Source organism: Heloderma suspectum, chromosome 1 (assembly GCF_057233095.1).
Source record: "Heloderma suspectum isolate Gila_16-S chromosome 1, 16-S_ref, whole genome shotgun sequence".
NCBI classification, from domain to species: Eukaryota; Metazoa; Chordata; class Lepidosauria; order Squamata; family Helodermatidae; genus Heloderma; species Heloderma suspectum.
Genome location: NC_139458.1, coordinates 377,005,826 through 377,029,609, shown reverse-complemented (window position 1 = coordinate 377,029,609; position 23,784 = coordinate 377,005,826). Strand labels below are relative to the sequence as shown.

Below are 23,784 nucleotides of genomic sequence, written 5' to 3'. Positions count from 1 at the left end.
CCAGAGAAACAGGTATGTTTTAAAAGCCCTCTTAAATTCAGCCACAGAGGGTGCCAGACATATATCTCTTGGGAGGGAATTCCACAGCCACCACAGAGAAGATCTAGTGCCTGCCAACCTTACTGATCTTAGTGGTGGACAGTGAGTAGGGCCTCCAAAGATGATCTTAAAATACAGACAGGTTTATACAGATGTAGGCGGATCTTCAAGCATCCTGGACCCAAAGCATTTACGGCTTTAAAGGTCAATGCCAGCACTCTGAACTGGGCCCAGAAACACACTGGCAACCTGTGCAGCTGGTACAGAATAGGTGTAATATTATTTAACTGTCTAGCCCCAACAACTATGTGAGTGGCCGCATTCTGTACCAGCCGGAGTTTCTGAGTCTTTTCTTAGGCAGCCCCACACAGAACACATTACAGTAGTCCTGTCTAAATGTAATTAGGGCATATAAAACTGAGGCCAGGTCTGCTTCCCCTAGACAGGGTCTCAGCTGACACCAACCAAAGTTACTAAAAGGCACTCCTGGCTACTGCCGCCACCTGTGCTTCCTAGTCAGCAATGAGTCCAGAAGGACCCCCAAACTATGAACCTGGTCCTTTTGGGGGGGAGTGGAACCTCACCCAGTACCAATTGAGTCCCCTCTATCCAGATCAGCAGATTTTCCCACCCAAAATACTTCTGTCTTGTCTGGATTAAGCTTCAGTTTGTTCACCCCATCCATCCCAAAACCACCTCCAAGTACTTATACAGGAGTTGCTCAGCTTTGCTGAGGTTAGTCATTAGAAAACAGAGGTAGAGCAGTGTGTTAATAATTTATTTTGAACAACTGTGGCAGTTGCTTTATGGATCCAGATCAGAAATGACGTCAACTGATACCATCTGCGATGGCGAATTCTAATAAATTTTCTCAAATATATGTGTATTTATATATGTTATTTAAAAATAATAAGCATTACAGACATAAATCACATCCTTAGCCAGGGCACCATCATATCTGGCAAACCAGATGCATTTTGGCATAATAACAATTAAGATATTCTTCATCTTAAATATAGGCGTGCTTGGAGATTTCAGCCTCAGACGTTCACTCTGCTAGTTGCCAGTTTTGTTGGTTAGAAGACGAGAGGGTAGCAGAAGCCTGGATACCCACTCTGTTTCCTCAGTCAATAGCAAACCAGAAAACTAGTACGTAAGAGGTGTGTGTGTAAGGAATAAGAAGAGCACGCAAGAAGTCTTCTGCCTAAGGAAGCTCTCTGAAAGGTTCAATTAGCTACTTGATTTTTATACCACAGTATATAGGTACAACTAAAATGTTCTATTTAAGGCATTTCTTTCCCCACTCCCAGTGATTTATTTTCCAGCAAAAACTAGAGGCAGAATACTTTCTTTGGAGCCCCAGCTATGTATGTTGGTACGCTCCTCTAAATTCAGTATTCGAGTTTAAGGGAAACATGGTAAATGGATTTTAATGTCAGTGTTGTCGTTTAGTGGGCAAGTGGTGTTGCTGCTAAAAATAGACGACCCATTAGAAGTTTGAGTAGAAAACTGTCTCGTAGCAGCTCCTGCATAATATCTACTTGAGTTTTTCTTATGCCCCATGTTGGAAAGCATGTTAAAATTATTCATATGCCAACACATAAAAATGTGCAGCTTAAGTACACTATGAACATAACATACCATTGACACATTCAAAGACATCACAGCACTTGCCAGGTGTTCCGTCTCCACGTGACACTATTTGGGGGATGTAGCCTGCCTCGCATTTTGGAACACCACATAAACCAGAGAGACATTCGCACCTGAAACCGAAGCATTGAAAGCTCCATAAATAAGTGAGGCAACATATGAGGTGGAGAAACACAAACAGGGAAAAAAGCTCATGAAAGCAAACTGGTTTTCTGTTGTTACATAATAAAAAGACAACATGGCTACTTTAAACACAATACAGTAAACAAAATTAAACAATTGTTCCAAAGGACTATACTTGACTTTGATCAGAAGACAGATGTTCACTTGTGGGGGGGGGATGTAAACGTGTTGAAATAATACTAATGCCTTACTTTAAAAACTAAGTATATACCTCACAGGGCTATTGTGAGAGCCCTGCCCAAAGACTACAAAGTACTCTGCACTTTAAAACTACTAAAATATTCTTACTATCACCATCTCTAGCAAATCATTTCCTCAAGATTAGTGCTGTGTTTTTTACTTTGAAATCACATGGAAGTGAAGAATAAGTGTAATCAGGATTGTTATACCTACTATTTCTAATTACATGTATTCTGGCAAAAACATACCTGTCAAAGTTCAAGCTGCTTCAGATTCTTTACTTGTGTATCCCATTTGAGCTCAATTAATGGAAAAGTGAACAGTCTCAGGTGTTTCTATACTCACACCCGAGGCATTTTCTGGACAACAGTTTTTCAAGCAGAAGACACTTGTATACATAATAAATCTTAACCTTTCTAGACCAGTCTAAACATATCACCTACCTATAAGGAATATTTAGGAGTAAGTGTCTGGGTTATGCAAGAGCGATCAAACTCCTTTTTAAAGAGAAGTCTGGCAGAGAAGATACAATTAGGAAAAAGAATATATATATGAGGGAGACATGTTAAAGTGAGAAAAAAAGATGACTATTGACTTATCCCTAAAGAAGAGTACAATATATATTGATGTATTATGGCCAACTGTATTAATCACCAAAAATGTACTGGGGAGGAAAGATTCAGGACCTCCGAAACTGGGGGGTGGGGGGGGGAGAGGACTAATGCCTTTTTTTTTTTTTTAGTGATGGTGTCCACTTTATGGAAATACGTTCCCAGAGATGTTCACCATACCCATTTCATTTCAAAGAGATTAGTTAAAGCTTCTTCATTTCAAAAGACCTGGGAAGGTGTTGGCTGATCAGGCTTTTTATTACTCAATATTATTTACTGTACTGTTTCAGAATTTGAATGCTGACTCTTAGTTATCTATTCTATTTTATGTATGTTTTAGTGTTCTACTGGTTGCTTGGGGACAAGGTTTTTAAAACTGATTCAAGCCCCTAATCAACAAGGGTGGATCTGGTTTACTCCTGGTTTTTTGTGTACTGTAATCTTGATATGTGCTATGTGTTGATTGTGTTTGGGCTCAGAGCCAGCCTTCCCCATCCTGGTTCTCTCTAGATGTGCTGGACTACAATTCTCATCACCCCCAGCCAGCATGGTTGGGGAATGCTTGATCTAATCCTTAGAGGATCATATCACAAAGTAGATTGGAATATTCAACAGAATAAGATTTTGTATTTAATTTTCACTTGTTGAGAAAGCATAACAATAATATAGTTTAGATTTTAGAATAGCCTGAACTGGATTGAGCACGTTTTGTTGGTAATTTAACAATAGCATCTATTTTGTGAGATGTAATCAAAGCCAAGAGAAGGTAATCAAAATAGGCCAAGTGTATGAGCTATAAGGTCTAAAATGAATACACATGGTGGATGAAGAGATTAGCAAGGGTGGGGTAAGGCACCTTTGACACTGTTTTCTTCCCTCTGTGGAAAGCCTCTTGTCCATCCACCAATGCCGTAGGTAGGCAGCTCAAGAACGCCAAAGAGCAGGAGTACTGTCTCTAATTGAGGTGATTTCAGAGAGGGAAGGCAGCAACAAGAATGGACTCTAGTGGACACTTTAAAACCAAGTAGTCACTGGGGTGTGGCACCACCAGAGGGGATCATCCCTTTTGGTTAGAGTGGCGCAAGGATGTGCCATCATGGGCAAATCTTCTCAGCAAGACTTGCATAGCAATAACAATATGAATTATTTTCAGGAGAGGAAGGAATACTATGATCTTTGTTGGCAGTGTGGGTGAGTCTTTTAAGACTGATTATTGGGGCTGAATAGGTAATGATATAAGAGAGCTTCCCCAACCTGGTGCCCTCCAGATGTTTTGGACTACAACTGCCAGGATTCTTGACCATTGGCTATGCTGGCTTGAGCTGATGGGAGCTGAAGTCCAAAACATCTGGAAAGCAAAAGACTGGAGAAGGTTTTGGATGTTTCTACTTTTCCTGTAATCTAATATTGGGCTGCTGCTAACCAGTATTAAGTGACAGATGGTTGGCCACTAACAAGAGACAGAAAAAGAAGAGGGATAAATGAATATACAGATTAAATTGTGAAGAAATAGAAATACAAAGTGTACATGTAGGGACTAGAGTTTTAATACAAAGAAATAATGTCTCCTGTTTTAAGAAATGGCGGCGAAGTAACAATGATGGTTAAAGACGCTAAAAATCTCTTGCAATAATTAGTATAATAGCTCACATCACGGTTCTAAAGCTAACACAGAGAGTAGAGAAGCGAATGTGATGATTAAAACAAGTGAGTAAGTGCACACAAAAGACTGGAACAAACAGACATACGAAGAGGAAGAGGCTTAAAATAACCACAAGCTAGTTAGTATAAAATGCAACATTGACATTACTCTTGCTGGTGTAAGGATAAACATACTTTTTGTATTATGAGTTTTGAATACATTGACATCAGTCGTTATCTAACCATTTATGTTATATCATGCAGTTATAAGGATGAAAATAACAACTCTGGGCTCTGAAAACAAGTTTTCTGTCTGGACTTGCCGCTACTCTTTCTGTAACAGTGCAATCCTATACATGTCTACTCAGAAGTAAGCCCATCTGAGTTCAATGGGGCTTATTCCCTGATAAGTGTATATAGGATATACTATTTTATTTCCTGATTTCTATAGAATGTTTCAGAGCTAGAAATGAGGCAGAAACTCAAGATCTAGTGAAATGGAAGGACATCTGTAATCCCAGTGTCATGAGGTCCTAATTAGTGTTATAAACTCACAGAACTACTGTTATAAAAGCCCACACAAAAAGCAAGCTATGAGATTTGCAAGATCCATGAAATTATAAATTGAACCATCTTTCTAGCAGATGATTAGTTCTATCCCTTACAATATCATCACCCAGCCCAACTAATACAAACAATACTGGAGGAAAATAAAAAAAGCCTCAGTAGAGAAGATACCAGGCTATCAGGCATGAACCTCTACTCTCTTTTTTAATCTACACAAGAGATCTAATATGAAAAGAGAAATATATCATCACAGTAGCTACTAAATACTGGAAATTATCTAAAATGCCAAATATAAATAAATGAGTGGATAAATTATGGGACTTTGTTGCAACAATACTGAAACTGACATCTTTTAATTAAAGAAAGATGTCAAAATTGAGACAAGGTTATGAATACCTGGGCACCATTCATTAATTCTTGTAAACTTAGGGTGCAATCCTATGGGATGCGCCCTGGATACTTGTAACCCTCCAAACTTGGAGATTTATGAGTATCCTATGCAGAGCGGGAGGTGCATCACGCCTCCTGCTCTGCAGTTAAGCTAGATGGGCGTTTTTGCCCATCTAGCTGAGGCACTGGGGAGGGAAGGAGGCTGGGGTGGCCATAGGATTTGTTGTATGGCACACCCCCTTCCCCGTACTACATGCTCACATTTGCATGGTCATAGAAGCAGCTAGATGAGATGGCTAGATAGCATCACGGATGCAATGAATATGAACTTGAGCACGCTCCGGGAGAGAGCGCAGGACAGGAAGGCCTGGCGTGCTATGGTCCATGGGGTCACGAAGAGTCGGACACGACTGAACGACTGAACAACAACAAGAAGCAGCTAGTGGAGCTCTCTCCGTGATGGCTGCGAGGGGGAAAGTGGGGAGTGTGGTTTCTCGGCTCCCGAGCCCTGCCTCTGAGCTTGGGTCCAGGAAACCAAAATATCCTATGTTCCCCTGTCTAGGGGACATATGGTTGCTCTCTTAATTTATTAATGCTAAGCCTACACTTACACTTTAAGAAGAATTAAACTGAATAGTTTATCTTAATTATGTGACTGCACTAATCACTTGCAATGTTTAAAGTACGAGTTCTGGCAGTATGTAAACTGTAAGTCTTTACTTATGTATACCTTAAGTTCATATCTCAGCTATTCTTGGAAATTATAAATACACAACATAAATTATTTACAATTGTATATCATGCTTTCTCCAAAGTTTATTTGGAGCTATTTAATAGCTTAACAGCTATTAAAAACTGAGATCTGGAATTCCTCTCTATGCATGAGCAAAGGATAAAAAGATTGTCTGCAGGCTGCTTTATGAAAATAAATTATTAAGGGCCCGACCAATGCCTCATATTGAGTTGGAGATTATCCAGTACAGATCCTGGTGCAGAAATTTAATATGTTCCACTTTAGCGCACACCTATCAAATGAAAGGACTCAAGTTCTTCTCCAGTTGCAGCCTCCAACGTCACATGCCCTCTTCTGTCTACCGCTGACATCCACAGGACTGCAGAAGCCTATGTATCTGTTGCTGTTACAACAGGCTGACCCTCCAACTGTCAAAAGATAAGGTTGAAGAGGGTAGGAGATGACAACAACAGTAGCTGGCTTCAGGCAGGCAATGGTTAAGGCTGCAGTGGCTGAGAATCAAAGCAATAAAATTGGGTTCTGGCAGGCATTGGTTAAGGCTGAACAGCCAGGAGGCTATCAGCATAGTGATTAAATGATTAGCATGTCATGCTAAAACATAATTTAGCGAGATATGCATGAGCAGGAAGGAGTCACTGCAAGCCAGAGATGCTGTCCCTTCCCTGCATTGCTGCGTAGAGAATTTCAGCAGCATTTAATTTCACTTCCAAAGAATCTTGGCCTTTTTATTGCATTCAAACCAGTGATTGCGGTTTATAACATAGTCTAGCAAGCCAGCTTCATAACCCATGGTTTGAAGTTGACTTCTTTTGAAACTTGACCAGAGTTCATTATAAATCATGTTCTCTGCTCTGTGTGCAATGAGAAGACTCTGTGAAAGTCAAACTAAATGCAGACAAATCTTCGACTTGGCTACGTGGGAGGAAGAGAGTGAAGGGAGAAAGTGGAAGAGCTTGAGTCTTGTGTGGGCTCATTCCAGCTTGGCCATATACTGCTAAAACATGGTTTAGTGTTCAGTGCTAACTGTGTTATTGTGTATCTTGAGGTCTGAAATTAGCCAATGTATTTTAAATATGAATGAAATTCCTTGTTTCCGCCCATTTGTTTGAGCTACTGCAGTTTCTCACTGGGCAAAGGTCTGAGTAGCAGAGTGGTTCTGTAATGCTTCAGTATGGACTGGTTTGTGCCACATGTCAGGTAGTTCTGGTGAGAGTATATTTAAGGGGTTATTTGATGGAAGAAGCAGAACATATAAGGTGTTGGTTTGAAGTGGAGGATACTCTATTTACAGGGGGACAATATTCCAGAACCTCAAAATCTGATGGGCTCTGGCTGCTGACCACAAGGCAGAAGGAGAAGAAGTGTTTGGATGAGATATGGGCAAACTTAGGAGATTTTATGCTGGGCTGTCTTGAAGATCTGTACAAATCCTGAGATCTGCCTTATCTTCAGTTCCTCATCTTACAATATCAACTTAGCGGGCCATGAAATGTCCTATGGCTCCTATATAGCACATTACTGAAGTCAACACTTGAGGTTGTGTCATAAATTAGTTGCTAGTATAAATCTGAAAAAGATGTGCAGCTTCTTATCAGATGTAGTTTATTGAAAGTATCCCTTGATATCAATATAACCCAAGATTTAGAGGCACCTCCTAGGGAACAAACTTTAAACCTATACTTACACAAAACCTATTAAAAAATACCAAACATTATATATGAAATAAAGCTGTAGGACATCAAGTTCTTTTCTTGTGCTGTTCCTAACTATAAAAATATGCTATTTTGGTGCAGCCTTTCTAAATAAGTTTCTAAGTTCAGGCTAATAAAAATATGAGAGCTGTCAGCTAAAATGTATCCTACTTTTGTATTACACAAATGAGAAATATATTATTTTGCCCATAATGATTTTAGTTAAAGAAAAGATTTTGTCATTCTCATAAAACACATTCAAGAACTGGAAGTAAATGTTTCTTCTTCCATTTCTGTTGTTAACATTTCTGTATAACAATTGCTCAAGATACATCTAGCAATTCTTCATTAAAAACTCAAGTGAGAAAAAGAGCCTTAAAATCAGAGCCTTAAAAAAAAAAAGAGCCTTAAAAAAAATACTTGGCATCTTTGACTCTTATCATTAACAGCTTTGAATTCTTAAGTAGAAATCCTATATGCAATTACTGTGAAACTTTTATATCAAATATATAACAAACCTTGTAGGAAGAGTACAACATCCATCAGCTGTCAGCCTGACTTGAGTTTCATAGCTATCCAAAGGACAAACAACTTGTTGGACAGGAGGGCATTCCACTGTACTACAGTCAATGCTGAACACTGTTGGAAAAACAAACCAGAAAAAAGATTAAGACTCAACTTGCTTTAGAAAGCATGACAGTAAAGAGTCCTATTGTTTTACTTATTGATAAAACAGGAAGGCCTATGTCATGGTACAAAGGTCACTGAGCGATAACCATAATATTTCAAATTCAGTCTCTCGATTACTGTAAATGTAGATAGGCATCTAAGCCAACCAACCGTCTCAAAATCTGAATTCTCAGAATAACCGTGTCAGGGGGCCTATTCACACACATTCACAAATATCAAACATATGGTGGAACACAATTACTCCTGCTCCCAGAACATCTCGCTTCCATATATTAAGATAACACGGAAATATGATCTATGAATGTTAATTCTATTGCAAATATAAAAGACATATGCAATACTTAAATCTTATTTTGAGGAATAAGAATCACAAATTTACATCATAAAAGGATTCAAAGTAGTATATGCCGCTCTTGTATTGTATGCTAACACATGGAGGCAAGACATGTCCATGGGGGGGCCAAGTCCCAAACATTTTAGCCAGGGGTCTGCAATAAAGTGGCCAGGTCAAAAGTGCTGACCATAAATTTAATTCTGGTGACAAGCATGGTAAAATGAATGAGATTTTTATTATTCTAAAAATGATTTTTGTTCAGTGACTTGGTAGCCAGGGGTACACAATTTGAAAATAAATATATATTACTATGTGATGAAAGTTTTAAATGACTAGATTGTAACTGTATCATGACCTATCAGTCTCAGTTAGGGGAAAAAAACAGAAAAAAACAACAGTTACTTACACTGTGGCCATTTAGAGTACATGATATAGAAATGAATGATTGGAATTGAACCTGCTTTGGAGGCTTATAAGAACTGAGCAAAAAGACCATCTAGCAACTTTCCTTTCAGTGCCAATACAGTAGTCTAAGTTGACTACTTATAAAAAGAAGGGACACTATCAACCTGATTGAAAGCAGGCCTATTCAGGTGTAAACCCCACTGGTTATATTAAATATTAAGAGTAGGACTTGGGTACAGGTCCACTTCCAATTTTACTAGACCAGGGATAGGGAAAAGAAGGTGGGGAGAAAAATACCCCCCCCACACACACACACACATATTGTAGCTTAAAACTCTTACTGCCATTAACTAAACCTTAGGAGAGGCATTTAAACCTTTTAGAGTGCGGGGAAGCCTGCACAAAAGCAGGTAAACCACAGAACAATTGGTGGTTGGGACAAGAGCCAGGAGAAGGGGTGTGACCCTTTGAGAAAGCCCAGAGAGCCAGATTGGGACCCCAAGAGGGCTGGATATGGATACGAGGTTTCCCACCCATGTGCTAGACCTTCATCATCCAGCAAATGTGCAGGCAGAATTTCTATGACCTTTCCAGGATTCCCATGAAAGCTGCAACACTTTTGGGTGGGCAGGATTACTTTCAGTTTTATAAGGTGGCTGGATGGTCTTTCCATCTTTTTCTTGCTTTCATTTTTAAAGAAAGGCAAGCCACTGTACTCAGCCTCTGCCGGTTGTTTTAAAAATCTCTTCAGAATGGCAATGGATACATTGCTAAGAAAATGATAGATCACCTGGTCTCCTCATGAAACTGTAAGCATCCCCACAGCCTAATGTTTGCTTCCCTCACATGAACTTCAGAGGGTTTTATAAATAACCCACCTGAAGCCTGAGAAACTCTGCCAGACTTGAACATTCACATCAGCCCTCTTTTGTAGCGTCTGCCTCACTTTTTCCTCTGATAAAGTTAAAGTGATGGGGGCAGACAGTCACACAAAGGAACCCACATTGGATTTTTAGCTCTAGATTTATTTATATAAACACCGAGAAAACTGAGGGTGGGGAAAGAAGTACACATTACCTGGTTTACATTCATAGAAGTCACAGCATTCCCCTGGCTTGCCTGATGCTTTAGAAACCAATATATTCAAATAGCCTGGTTGGCAAACTTTCCTCAAACACCCTGCAGGGTTGCACAGGCAGCGGCTAGGTAGAGGGCAGCATTCACCAGGTGGAGCATACCCTTCAATCAAAATGGAATCTTCTGGACAGCGAGGAGAAAACTGTACTTCACAACGGGCCTTGGAGCAGTCAGGCTTTTCTTCTGAAAACAAGATAGTGTGTGGATGTCAGTAATATGCTGTCCTGACATTTAAAGCTTCACAGTGGTTTGGACATAGTTGTCATGCAGAACAGGTATAACTAGAAACCATGTTAACTGAACTATGGCCTTTTTCCCAAAGGGCATGTCAACTCTGTTGACTAATATTAGCTTTGGTGGATAACACAATGATGGACAAAGGGACAGTCACACTTAAATATTAATTTACCATAGCAAGATTTTCACTGCCAAATGCTTGCTTCAGAGGCATGAAGTACACAGAATGCACATGTTTTTATTTTTTTAAAAAACTCATGTGCGTGCACACACACACGTACAGCGGGTGGGCGGAAGTTTCACAAGCGAGAGAGAAAATGATCGTCTTAACAACATGGGTATAATTCTAAAATACAATTGATATCAACCTTGAAACCTATGTGTGCCCACCCTTCCTGGAAGGTGCTCAAACTGCATATGCCAGAACATAATACCATAAATACTTAACAACAGGTACACTAAACATCCTATGAAGAACTATTACTTTATGTAATGCGATAACCACTTGTAGCTTTTATATAGGCCAAAGAGTAGACCAAATTTGTTACTGAACTCTCAAAAGCCTAGGTTTTTTAGGGGACATAAGTAAAATACGTTTTTTGGGGACAGAAGCCTAGATTTGCCTACCTTATGGGTCAGAGACAGTATGTCTCTTTAAATTGAAATGTTCCCCCACTGTCTCTGTGTCCATTCATCGTCTTAGGTAGCAACATGTTTAGCCTATGTAAACAGTAGAAGGGTAGTGTCGGCAATAATATATGATAGCATAAATAACAATTGAGGGTATGCAGGTAAATGAAATCTTGGTAGTATGGCTCATACTGCCAGGCCAAGTAATAGTGTTGCTAGAGTACATGAAAAGGCATACATGGTTTCACAGACTGTTTCTGCTGGCAAGCAAATGCTCAGATTGGGTGTTTGTCTACAAGCAAGATTGGTATCCTTCCTAAAGACCTGTCTGAGGAAATAGCCATTTCTCAGGGTGGCCTCCATCTGAGAGACACTTTAACTCTTTCTAACCACATGCGGCATTGCTAATAACAAGGCAGCAGGAGATGACGGTATCCCAGCTTGATGATGCTGTCAAGGTGACGCATGCCATATGCTAGCAAATCTGGAAAACACAAGAATGGCCAACAGATTGGAAAAAATCAACTTATATCCCCATACCAAAAAAGGGAAGCACCAAAGAATGTTCAAACTATCGAACAGTGGCACTTATTTCACATGCCAGTAAGGTAATGCTCAAGATCTTGCAAGGTCGACTCCAGCAATTCATGGAACGAGAATTGCCAGATGTACAAGCTGGGTTTAGAAAAGGCAGAGGAACTAGAGACCAAATTGCCAATATCCGCTGGATAATGGAGAAAGCCAGGGACTTTCAGAAAAACATCTATTTCTGTTTTATTGACTATTCTAAAGCCTTTGGCTGTGTGGATCATCACAAACTGTGGCAAGTTCTTGGTGGGATGGGGATACCAAGTCATCTTGTCTGCCTCCTGAGGAATCTGTATAACGACCAAGTAGCAACGGTAAGAAAAGACCATGGAACAACGGACTGGTTTAAGATTGGGAAAGGAGTACGGCAGGGTTGTATACTCTCACCCTACCTATTCAACCTGTATGCAGAACACATCATGCGACGTGCTGGGCTCGATGAAGCCAAGGCTGGAGTTAAAATCACTGGAAGAAACATTAACAATCTCAGATATGCAGATGATACCACTTTGATGGCTGAAAGCGAGGAGGAGCTGAGGAACCTCATGACTACGGTGAAAGAAGAAAGTGCAAAAGCTGGGTTACAGTTCAACCTCAAAAAAACCAAAATTATGGCAACCACCTTGATTGATAACTGGCAAATAGAGGAAGAAAACGTGGAGGCAGGGACAGACTTTGTCTTTCTAGGCACAAAGATTACTGCAGACGCTGACTGCAGCCAGGAAATCAGAAGACGTTTACTTCTTGGGAGGAGAGCAATGACAAATCTTGATAAAATAGTGAAGAGCAGAGACATCATACTGACAACAAAGGTCCGCATAGTTAAAGCAATGGTATTCCCCGTAGTAACCTGTGGCTGTGAAAGCTGGACCATAAGGAAGGCTGAGCGAAGGAAGATAGATGCTTTTGTACTGTGGTGCTGGAGGAAAATTCTGAGAGTGCCTTGGACTGCAAGAAGATCAAATCAGTCCATACTCCAGGAAATAAAGCCAGACTGCTCACTTGAGAGAAGGATATTAAAGGCAAAACTGAAGTACTCTGGCCACATCATGAGAAGACAGGATATCCTGGAGAAGATGCTGATGCTAGGAAAAGTGGAAGGCAAAAGGAAGAGGAGCCGACCAAGGGCAAGATGGAAGGATGATATTCTGGAGGTGACAGACTCGACCTTGGGGGAGCTGGGGGTGGCGACGGCCGACGGGACGCTCTGGCGTGGGCTGGTCCATGACGTCACGAAGAGTCGGAAGCAACTGTCCGAATAAACAACAAACAACCACATGTGGGGCTGTCTAAAAGGTCCGCATAGTTAAAGCAATGGTATTCCCTGTAGTAACCTATGGCTGTGAGAGCTGGACCATAAGGAAGGCTGAGCGAAGGAAGATAGATGCGTTTGAACTGTGGTGTTGGAGGAAAATTCTGAGAGTGCCTTGGACTGCAAGAAGATCAAATCAGTCCATACTCCAGGAAATAAAGCCAGACTGCTCACTTGAGGGAAGGATATTAAAGGCAAAACTGAAGTACTTTGGCCACATAATGAGAAAACAGGATACCCTGGAGAAGATGCTGATTCTAGGGAAAGTGGAAGGCAAAAGGAAGAGGAGCCGACCAAGGGCAAGATGGATGGATGATATTCTGGAGGTGACGGACTCGACCTTGGGGGAGCTGGGGGTGGCGACGGCCGACAGGAAGCTCTGGCGTGGGCTGGTCCATGAAGTCACGAAGAGTCGGAAGCGACTGACCGAATAAACAACCAACAACCACATGTGGGACTGTCTAAAACTGCTTCAATAGTGGTGTTCCATGTGGCAGGGAATAACGTCTGGATTTGGCTTACTAAGTGTTCAGCCCAGATATTGGGGACTGTCATATGGAAGACTGTTCAACAGCTTTTTGCGGGCCAGATGTTTAAACCGGTCCTCACTACCATTTCATTTAAAAGATTCCTTTCAACAGAAGCCTCCAATGCAGCTAACATATTTTAATTCAACTTTTAACATTAAAATAATAAGATATTAAAATTGCAACACCACAACAAAAACAGCAGGAGGTGCGGCAATAAAAACAGTTATTTTAACAGGATAAAATAAAGCACCCATTAAAAGCTCAGGAAAGTATAATTGTCTTCACCTGGTCCTGAAACACTAGCAAAGTAGGCTCCAACCAAATGTCTTAAGAGGAGCATTCTGCCATTAAAAAGGACCTATATCTCTGGCTTCCACTTGTCTTACTTCTGAAGGTGGCAATACCCAGATCACAGCCCGGCAGAGATCTGAAAGAGCAGGCAGTCCTCCTAATAACAATAAACTAGAAATGTTTTAGCTGGGAAACTGTGGATAACTACAAAGGTGTGCACTGCCAGTTTTCTGCTTCCCAATAGTACTCTGACTGTGGCTATCTTTTTCGTTTCTCCGTGTGGATACTGGAGGTCTACCAATGCTTGCTGTTCATATAGGACATGAGAAACTGAGTAACTAAAATGCTCTACTAATATCCAGCTCTGCAATGAAATAATTTAAAGAAAAATTTTGTTTAGTAAAGGATTGTTGGTGATATAGGAAGTGCAGAATAAATGAACTAAATCAGGCCGAAAACAGACTGACTCTTCATATGCAAACAGATATAAAACCTACTTGCCATATTCCATACAAAATGCATTATAAATAAATAAATGAATGAATGAATGTATTCTTTATAGCAGCCTTTCCCAACTTGGTGTCCTCTAGTTGCACTACAACTTCCATTGCCCTTTACTGGCTTGGCATGGGCCTGAGTATATACCACCACTGACAATATAGTGCAAATGAGGTGCATAATATCAAATCTACACATTATTAAATCTGGAATAACTAATTCCTAGTTCTGTATTTCAGAATGTTTATAAATGTTCCTTTGTTCTACCGTAGCCACCCTTCACTGTAACAACAAGATAGTTAGAGCACCTCAACAGTATTAAACAGTCTGATTTAGTAGTGGTAGTTAGTAGTTTTAAATTAACATGAACAGGTATCCATAAATACACTTACCAGCTTCTCTTTCCACCAAGACAAATGCACATGTCCCAGGACGTGAGGAAGGAGTTAACGATAAGGACAAATAGAGGTTGCCTAGTTAAGCCAATACAGTATGATACTAGGGTGTAGTCTTTGTAGTTATTTATTATGTAGCTCTATCCTACTGGCTTAGAGCTGATTACAGCAATTTTGCTAAATGTTTATAGTCATGTTCCCTAGAGGTGCACAGTCAAGAATTATGTAATTACAACATATATCACCAATCTCGATTAACTACTGTTTTTCCTCTTGTGATATCTGTACTGTTCTGTTGTATGATTCTCCAGGGAACTACTAAATAGTTTATTTATTTATTTATTATTTATTTATTAATTTTATTAATCACCCATCTGGCTGGTCACCCAGCCACTCTGGGTGATATACAGAGTGTATAATAGAACAGTTTAAAACAATAAAATTCTACATTAAAAACATATTTCTAAAAATACCCTAACCCATCCCAAATGCCTGCCTGAACAACCACGTTTTTAATGCATGTTGGAAGCTCATTAAAGAGGGGGCATGGCGGAGTTCCCTAGGGAGGGAGTTCCACAGAGTGGGGGCCACCACAGAGAAGGCCCTCTCCCTCATCCTCACCAGCCTAGCTATCCTGGCTGATGGGACAGAGAGAAGGCCATCCGAGGCTGATCTTGTTAAGCAGCATGTCTGGTGTTTCTGGAGGTGCTCCTTAAGATAGGCTTGGCTGAAACCATATAGGGTTTTAAAGGTCAAAACCAACACCTTGAATTTGGCCTGGAAAACAACAGGTAACCAGTGCAACTCCTTCAGCACTGGAGTGATGTGATCTCGCTGGTGGCTGCCTTTAATCAGGCGAGCCGCCATGTTCTGTACCAGTTGCAGCTTCCAAGAGTAACCCCACGTAGAGCGCATTACAGTAGTCTAAACGAGAGGAGACCAGGGCATGTACTATTGATGGGAGCAGATGGTCGGGAAGGTAGGGGCGCAGCCACCGTATTAGATGGAGGTGGTACAGTGCTGTCCGGCTCACAGCTGACACCTGAGCCTCCATGGACAGCTGGGAGTCTAAAATGACCCCCAGGCTGCAGACCTGGTCTTTCAAGGGTAGCCGTACCCCATTCAACACCAGGTCAGCATTCCCCAACCTCTTCTTGCCTCCCACCAAAAGTACTTCGGTCTTGTCAGGGTTCAGCTTCAGCTTATTCCTCCCCATCCAGCCACTCACCATCTCCAAACATTTGGACAGGGGTTCTACAGCCAACCTTGGTGAAGATTTGAATGAGAGGTAGAGCTGCGTGTCATCCGCATATTGATGACACCACACCCCAAAACTCCTGATAATAGCCCCCAGCGGCTTCACATAGATGTTAAATAGCATGGGGGAGAGGATGGAACCCTGTGGCGCCCCACAAGTGAGTGGCCATGAGTCTAAAACCTCCTCTCCCAATGCTACCCTCTGGTGCCTGCCGGAAAGGAAGGACCAGAACCACCGTAACATGGGGTCTCCAATGCCCAACCCCTCCAGGCGGTCCAGGAGGATACCGTGGTCAACAGTATCAAAAGCCACTGAGAGGTCGAGGAGAACAAGGAAGGAGCATTCGCCCCTATCCAGAGCCCTCCTCATATCATCCACCAAGGCTGTTTCTGTCCCATGCCTAGGCCTGAAGCCTGACTGAAATGGATCTAGATAATTGGTTTCTTCCAAGTGTGCCTGCAACTGCATTGCCACCACCCGCTCATTCACCTTGCCCCAAAATGGCAGATTTGAGACTGGGCGAAAGTTGTTCAGAGCTTGGAGATCCAAGGAGGGCTTTTTTAAGAGCAGTCTTATCACTGCCTCCTTGAGAGCTGATGGCATCACTCCCTCCTCAAGGGAGGCGTTTACCACCACCCTGATTCCTTCACCCAGCCTCTCTCTGCAGCTCATAATGAGCCAAGATGGGCAAGGATCAGGTAAGCAGGTGGTCGGCCTTACAGATGAAAGCACCTTGTCCACTTCATCAGAAGGAAGAAGCTGGAACCTATCCCACAAAACCGGTTTGCCACAGACCGCCTCTTGCTCACTAACTGTATCCACAGCGCACGGAATAACACTCCTAATCTGATCAATTTTATCCGCAAAGTGCCTTGCCAAGGCCTCACAGGAGGCCTTAGAATGCTCCAGTGGTTCCGGAGCAACTGGACTGACCAGGCTCCGGACCACTTGGAACAGCCTCCTGGGACAGCACCGTGCAGACGTGATAGAGGCAGCATAATATTCCTTTATTGCTGCCTTCACCACCACATGATAGGCTGAAGATACAGCTCTAGCCTGTGTCTGATTGTCTTTGGAGCGAGACTTCCGCCACCGGTGCTCTAGCCGGTTTCAGAGCTTGTAACTGCGGATTGAACCATGCTGCAGTCCAAGCCCTGTTCAGGGGAAGAGGGCATTTCGGAACCACCCGATCTAATACCCCAGTGATTGTGGCATTCCACCCACCCACCAGGGTCTCGACCGAGCGGCTGTTGGCGTGCACGTTCAGGAATCCATTCGGATCCATAAGACGCCTGGGGCGGACCATTTTAATGTGTCCTCCACCCCTGTGGAGGGGTTGTGCAACCGAGAAGTCCAACATCACTAGATAGTGATCTGACCATGACAAGAGGGTGGTAGATATACCCCCAACTTCCAGATCACTCCCCGCTTCTCCAGAAACAAACACAAGGTCTAGCGCATGACCGGCTAAATGGGTGGGCCCAGTTGGAATAGGGTACAGCTCCCAGGAAGCCATGATCTCCATGAAGTCCTGAGGTGCCCCCGTGAGGACGGCCTCTGAATGTACATTGAAGTCCCCCAACACCAAGAAATTAGGAGACTGTGCATGCACATCAGAGACCACCTCAAGCACCTCGGCCAGGGAGTCAGTCGTGCAGCGGGATGGACAGTACACGATCAGAATCCCCAGCCTGCCATTAGGGCCCAATCTCCAATACATGCATTCAGCAACCTTGGTCTCCCAGAGAGGGGGTCTGGTGAAGACCAAGGACTCTTGGTAGATAACAGCTACTCCCCCTCCCTGATCCCCAGCCCTCGGCTGCTGTACATACGAAAATCCAGCTGGACACATGGCCACCAGAGATGGAGCAGTGGCCTCAACCAGCCAGGTCTCCGTAATACATGCCAGGTCTGCACCTTCATCCAGGATCATGTCATGGATGAGGGATGTTTTCTGGGTGATGGACCTGGTATTGCAGAGCAGCAAACGAAGGACAGAAGATGGGGTCATGCCTCCCCCAGCCATCCTTTGGCTCTGGACAGGCCCGGAACAGGGGACAGATATTACACATCTCTCCCTTGTTCCCCTTACCTGGCACAGCCTGCCCCTAGCACTCCGCCAGCACCTGCTGCCCAGCCTTGTAACCATAGTAACCATGATAACACAAATGTTGAATACCACACTTCCCCTTCCTTCACTCCCCCTGGCCAGAGAAACTCTGGAACCATTTTAAATGTTCAGTCATGTGATTCCACATCTGTAATCTGACATGGAGCAGTCTCATTTAATATAAGCAGCATCTTGCAGTTTCTTCATAATACATGTTATATATAAAACTACTCAGATAATCAGTTTAGGAAGCAAATTTTTTGTGCCATAAGCCTCAAGAATATTTCACTTCAGACTTCATATATTACTGCAGAGCCAAGTAATATTGGATGCTCATACATGTACCTTTGCAGGTCCAAACTGACAGCCAACTTCAGTACATAACATACTCATAAAATAGTTCAGTTAGATGAAATGGGAAGGCATTAACAGAAGTATTATTCTAAGCAAGCCAGGTTAATCAGGAATCAAGCAATGATTTTATTGCCACACTACCCTCTGCAGAATCTTCAGACATGCAAGCTGTCACAATAGTTGTATACTCTGAGCAAACCTACTCACACCAATCAATATTTCTCATTCAGAAAAACAGCCTATTAATTAGGTATCAGAACTTATTTTGTAAGCAAGGATTTCAAGATATATATAGGAATACTAATTTTATAAATGAATGTAGCCTTTCCCTCCCCACACAAAGCATGTGGTGTTTTCAAAACCTCTATGAAAAAGAACAAGTGCTTTGCTGGTTGTTGCTAGCAACAGGCGTGCTTTCTAAATAGGAATGGGGAGAAATTGCTTTGCTTTGTATTTAATATGAATTGACCTAATTTGCGCTCTCTGAACTACTATGCAAACCGGAATGCAATAATCCATTGGTGTTTGTGGGTTCCTGGCCGACAGCTGGTTGGCCACTGTGTGAACAGAATGATGGACTAGGTGGACCCTTGGTGTAATCCAGCATGGCTGTCCTTATGTACCTCCATAATTTTGCAATGCAGGTCTCTGATCAAAATATGTATACAAAAAGATTACATTATGGAAAGCTACAAATAAAAAGGCATATATCAAGGGAAATTGCTTCCAGAAAAAGTATATATAGGGAAAACTTCATTCAGAAACGTATATGAAACTCTTTGTACATAGAAAAATACACACAAAAATGTGTAAAATGTTTCATGTGGGCTTAATCATTTGCAAACTGAAGTAGATGAACCTATGGTGTAATGAACCTATGCATTAAAAATGCTAGCATTTTTAGACAGCAAAAAGGATTCATCCTTTCCTATTTGCAAACACATGACTGGATTTCTAGAAACCTGGGCACATAATATATTTGCCAACCAGAGCTGATATGGTTGGTAGCAATGCATGATATCAGTGTGCTCATTTTGCTATACTCCCAGAACCTTCAAGTACTTTGATTTTTTATTTCTGTCCACTCCCATCTCAGGTTCACTTCCCCCCTTCTTTATAGCATCCCTTTGCCTCCTCGCCAGGATCCCTCCCTTCCTCGTCAGGGGTCCACAATTCTGCTCACCTCTCTCACCATGGTGAGGATTCCACTGCCCTGTAATAAGAGTTACAATAGAAGCCCCAGCCTTGCTATCCAGTTTGGACCTGGGAGGAGGCTGGGATCATGCCCAAGGTAGCACTGAGACTTGGAGGGCACATTATTATTTTATTTATAATTATTTATACCCTGCCTTTCAGGATACAAATCCTTCCAAGGTAGCTTACAAGTAACAAAGATACAGTAATAAAATCACAATAAGCAGTATTAAAATGTAGCAATTCATAAGGATCATTTCACAGGGTAGGTAGAAGGCCCTGTGGGAGAACAGAGGGGCAGACCAGCTGGAGCAGGCTCTGAGGTAGTCTTTGCCTGCTTTAGTTGTGCAGTGAACTATAGAGAAGATTCTCCCCTTCTCTAACTTTACACTTGAGGGAAAAGCTGGGGCTTGCCACTTTGGTGGCGGGCCATTGAGATCCTCCTTCTGTGCACCTATGCAGCCAAGCAGGGATGATCCCTGCCCTACTCCAGCTCCAAACTTCAGAGCTAGGGCGGGTGATTGTCAGCACAGAGGATGCACAGAGTGAAGTCAGGAATAGAGTACTGGCTAGTAAATCCATAAGTTATGGTCACAAGTTATGACAAACCCCTATATTGTGATGTAGATCAACAGTCCCATCCACAGCTTGGCACCATGCCCAGATAACTGAATAGGATTATCTTATTTTTTTCTTTCCCAATACACATCAAAACACTTAAGCTCTTTTTTATAATGGGCTGACTGCTTCAAAGTGGCTGGAGCTTTTGAGATGGAAGTCAGAGTCGTTAGTAATTTTCTGATTTGCTAGCTAGACCACTGACATCAGAAACAGAAACTATGCATTATTGGACAAAACAGCAATCAGTATCTGCTAAAGGACCAGTTTTACTGAACTCCGTTTCCCATAAAAGAATTCACTCACTCTTTCTGTAGCCATCCATATACCGTATAACTCGGGTAGGAAACATCTGATCCTCCAGCTGTTTTGGCCTACAACTCCCATGATCCCTCACCATTGGCTATGCTGGCTAGGGTTGATGAGAGGGCCACAAAGTTGCCCACCTCTGATCTAACTGAAGGCCAAGATGCTTTGCATAGATTGTGGAACTCAAGACTCTACTCAAGTAGGGAACATGTAACTAGTTAAGTTAGATTGGCTTTATTGATTTTTTTAAAAAAATTCTCTGTGTATGTGATTGTTGCCTTACCTTGTTTTTTTCCCTTCTCCCTTCCACCCTCCCGCCCCCATAATAAATAATAACATAATAAACATTTATGTTTGGCCAATTGGCTGTGTTGTTCTAAAAGAGAATTCTCACTGAACTCTTAACCATGCAAAGGACTGCATGGTTACAAAGCTAACGTGTACTTTGAGGATTTTCCCAAGGATTTTGTTGAGTCCTGTGTTCTGGACTTTAGGCAAGAAAATCCAAAGCATCTTTCCATTTTTCTCTCTAAGACTGGGCTGAAGGAACGGCCCTTGCCAATAGGGCTCAGGAAGTCCCCAAGCAGTTGGACAGACTGGGGTGTGTCAGAAGGTTCATTCTTACTTATGGCAGCCTATAAGTCATTTTTTTTTTGTAAGGGGGGGGAAACTTTGTAAACAAGGGGTCTACCAATAGGAAATGTTATCCCCCTTGCCAGTCCCCCTCCAATGCAAGCCAAAATGTGTTGACCTCTGTACCCCTCTCCATTTTCTCACTTTTTTGGGTTGCCAATTTACCTTGTTCCTTTCACCTGAACCCCTAAGCATTTCCCATGTAAGAGTGCTAAGCTTATCTACCACAGACTTATGGGAATGATATAGTAATCTATATCTCATGGGTATTTAAGGGCAAACATAACAAAGATTAGATGGAACATTTTCTGGAAGAATCCTGTAATTTTAATGAGACTTAATTGTGGCTATTGTCTTTTTCAAATTACGCTTTTATTGTGAGATTCACATAGTTTGAGTTGCCATTTTCAATCAACTTTCTATGGTGACCTTAAAGTATTTGCAGTTAGTATATCAATAATTTCACATTTGAGTAGCTTATTTTTGAATTTCTAAATTAATTGTTCTTCCTTTATACCCTCCATTTGATATAATTTGTCAGATATACTCTTGAAAATGCTGGTTCAGGTATGGGTGTTTCTTATCTTATGTAATGAACATAAGATGAAAATTGCAACAAAGAATTAATTTAGCTTTGACAGTTTACTTGTAATTTTTGTCATTTATTTTTTATTGTGCATTTGTATACCGTTGTAAGCTGCCTTGTGCTGAATGCAGAAAGGCAAGGTATAAACAATGTAAATAATACATATATACATGTTGCCCTAGCCAGTCCATTTCTGATCCTACTTAAACATTGTTTTATTGTTAAGTTTTCAAATTAACAATTTCTTAGTGACCTTAACGATTTACAGCCTGTTAAGTAGAGTGTTTAAAAGTTATCTTTATTTGGACAAGACTTCTGTTTTTAAAAGAAATCTTACCATGTTTCAGAGCCTGACTTTATTTAATCACGATGGGATTGTTCCGGACTTGTCTGTACCTCTTTCATCGCTAATATTTGTGACTATTATAATAAACTCCCACCTCCCAGAAACTAACAGACCCTCTCCTCCATTGTATCTTCCAGCTTCTTTTTAACCAACTAATCCTCTCATCTGCTATAAATTCCTCCTTTTAAAATTAAATAAGAGTGATTTGGACTTTCCACTCCCATATACACTGAAATCAATTGTGCTGCAGTCATTATTTCAAAACTGTTTGACATGGCTTGCTTCTTGTACCAGATAACAACCACTTCAGATGAAATCAAGGATCCTTTCTCCTTATTACTTCTATATAAAAGCATTTTAAGCAAAGATGAAAGCCTTATCCCAGAGGTTTAGAAATCCAAAAAGTTTGGAGATAAGAAAGTTGAAAATGTATCTTGGGGGGGCGGGAGTGGAGATACAAAAACAGAAACATGTATTCTAATCTGTTCATAGTAATCCAGCTCATCTCAGCTCTTCAAATGTTCAGGGTTCCTGTTGTCACATATAGTGGACTAGAATGAATTCTTCCCATTTCCAGGTGAGTGAGGGCTTCAAAAAGTAATACTGAAGTAGCGGGAGAACAGTTCTGCAAGAATATTTGGGTGCAGTACTACAAAACCAAGGTATCATTTCCTCAGGATTCTTGCTATATAGGGATCCCACAGTTCAACACATGAAGGCCCTAGGCAGCATGAAGTTGGTATTTAGAGAGAGATGCCATCAGCATGCTGATGATGCCATCCTTTGCAGACTTCAATCTGGTAGTTTCACATTTTCTTGTGCGGTGTGGTGCTGTGGTTAATGAGTTTGGGACATACATTTGAAAACTGATAGGTAAAAAAAACAGCATGGGAAACACATTTTGAACTTGTGGGGAGAAGGAGCTGCAAAAATGGCTTGTAGTGCTTTTTTATCAATGCTATGTGCTCAGAAAGGATTTCACAGAACCAGAAAAAGTGCAGAAAGGGAAAACTAAACTGTAGATTGGAACACCTTCCCTATGAAAATTGATTAAAGCGTTTTGGCTTTTTAGTTTAGATTAAAAAAACTTGTGGTGGTGGGAAAAGGGGTTTATCGATTATGAATGATGCAGAGCAAGTGGTGAGAGAGCATGCATTTCCTCCCCCTTAATACTAGAACCCAGGGTCACCAAATAAAATTGGGAGGAAGGACAGATAAGAGAAAGTACTTCTTCATACATAGAACATTAGTTCAATAATTAAAAAACCTACTGGTTTAGGACCAGAGTTAAGGCTATCTCATGTTGTCTCAAGTTCCACAAAGCCAGGAAATTTGCTGCTAAGACTGATCCTTTAACTGATATGCCCTGTGATCAGTGATGCTGTGCCATGTCACAAATTGTGCTTGCTTACAACTTGTATACAGGACCAAGGTGACCATCTTTGCTGGTCCCAGGCACTCCATCCTCTCTATCTGCATTTGGGCCTGAAAGACGAAGGGCAAGCGTGGGTGCATGGAGGGTAAGTTGTTAGCTTCCAATTTCCTGGCTTTGTGGAGCTTGAGCCAATATGAGATAGCCTTACCACTGGTCTTAAATGGGCAGGTTTTTTGATCACTGAATTT

The 23,784-nt window shown here is 41.6% G+C and overlaps 1 protein-coding gene across 4 annotated transcripts in view; it reads right to left on the bottom strand.

The window, feature by feature from the left end:
- Positions 1 to 23,784, bottom strand: part of CRIM1 (cysteine rich transmembrane BMP regulator 1) — a 241,057-nt gene that overhangs the window by 80,404 nt on the left and 136,869 nt on the right. For 3 of the 4 annotated variants that reach the window (XM_084828318.1, XM_084828317.1, XM_084828320.1), the window contains 3 exons: positions 10,213 to 10,455; positions 8,225 to 8,345; positions 1,681 to 1,802 (listed from right to left, as the gene is read on the bottom strand). In XM_084828318.1, the coding sequence (XP_084684444.1) occupies positions 1,681 to 1,802; positions 8,225 to 8,345; positions 10,213 to 10,455 (486 nt within the window). The remainder of the gene's footprint in view (positions 1 to 1,680; positions 1,803 to 8,224; positions 8,346 to 10,212; positions 10,456 to 23,784) is intronic. The other variant, XM_084828321.1, reaches the window with a different exon arrangement.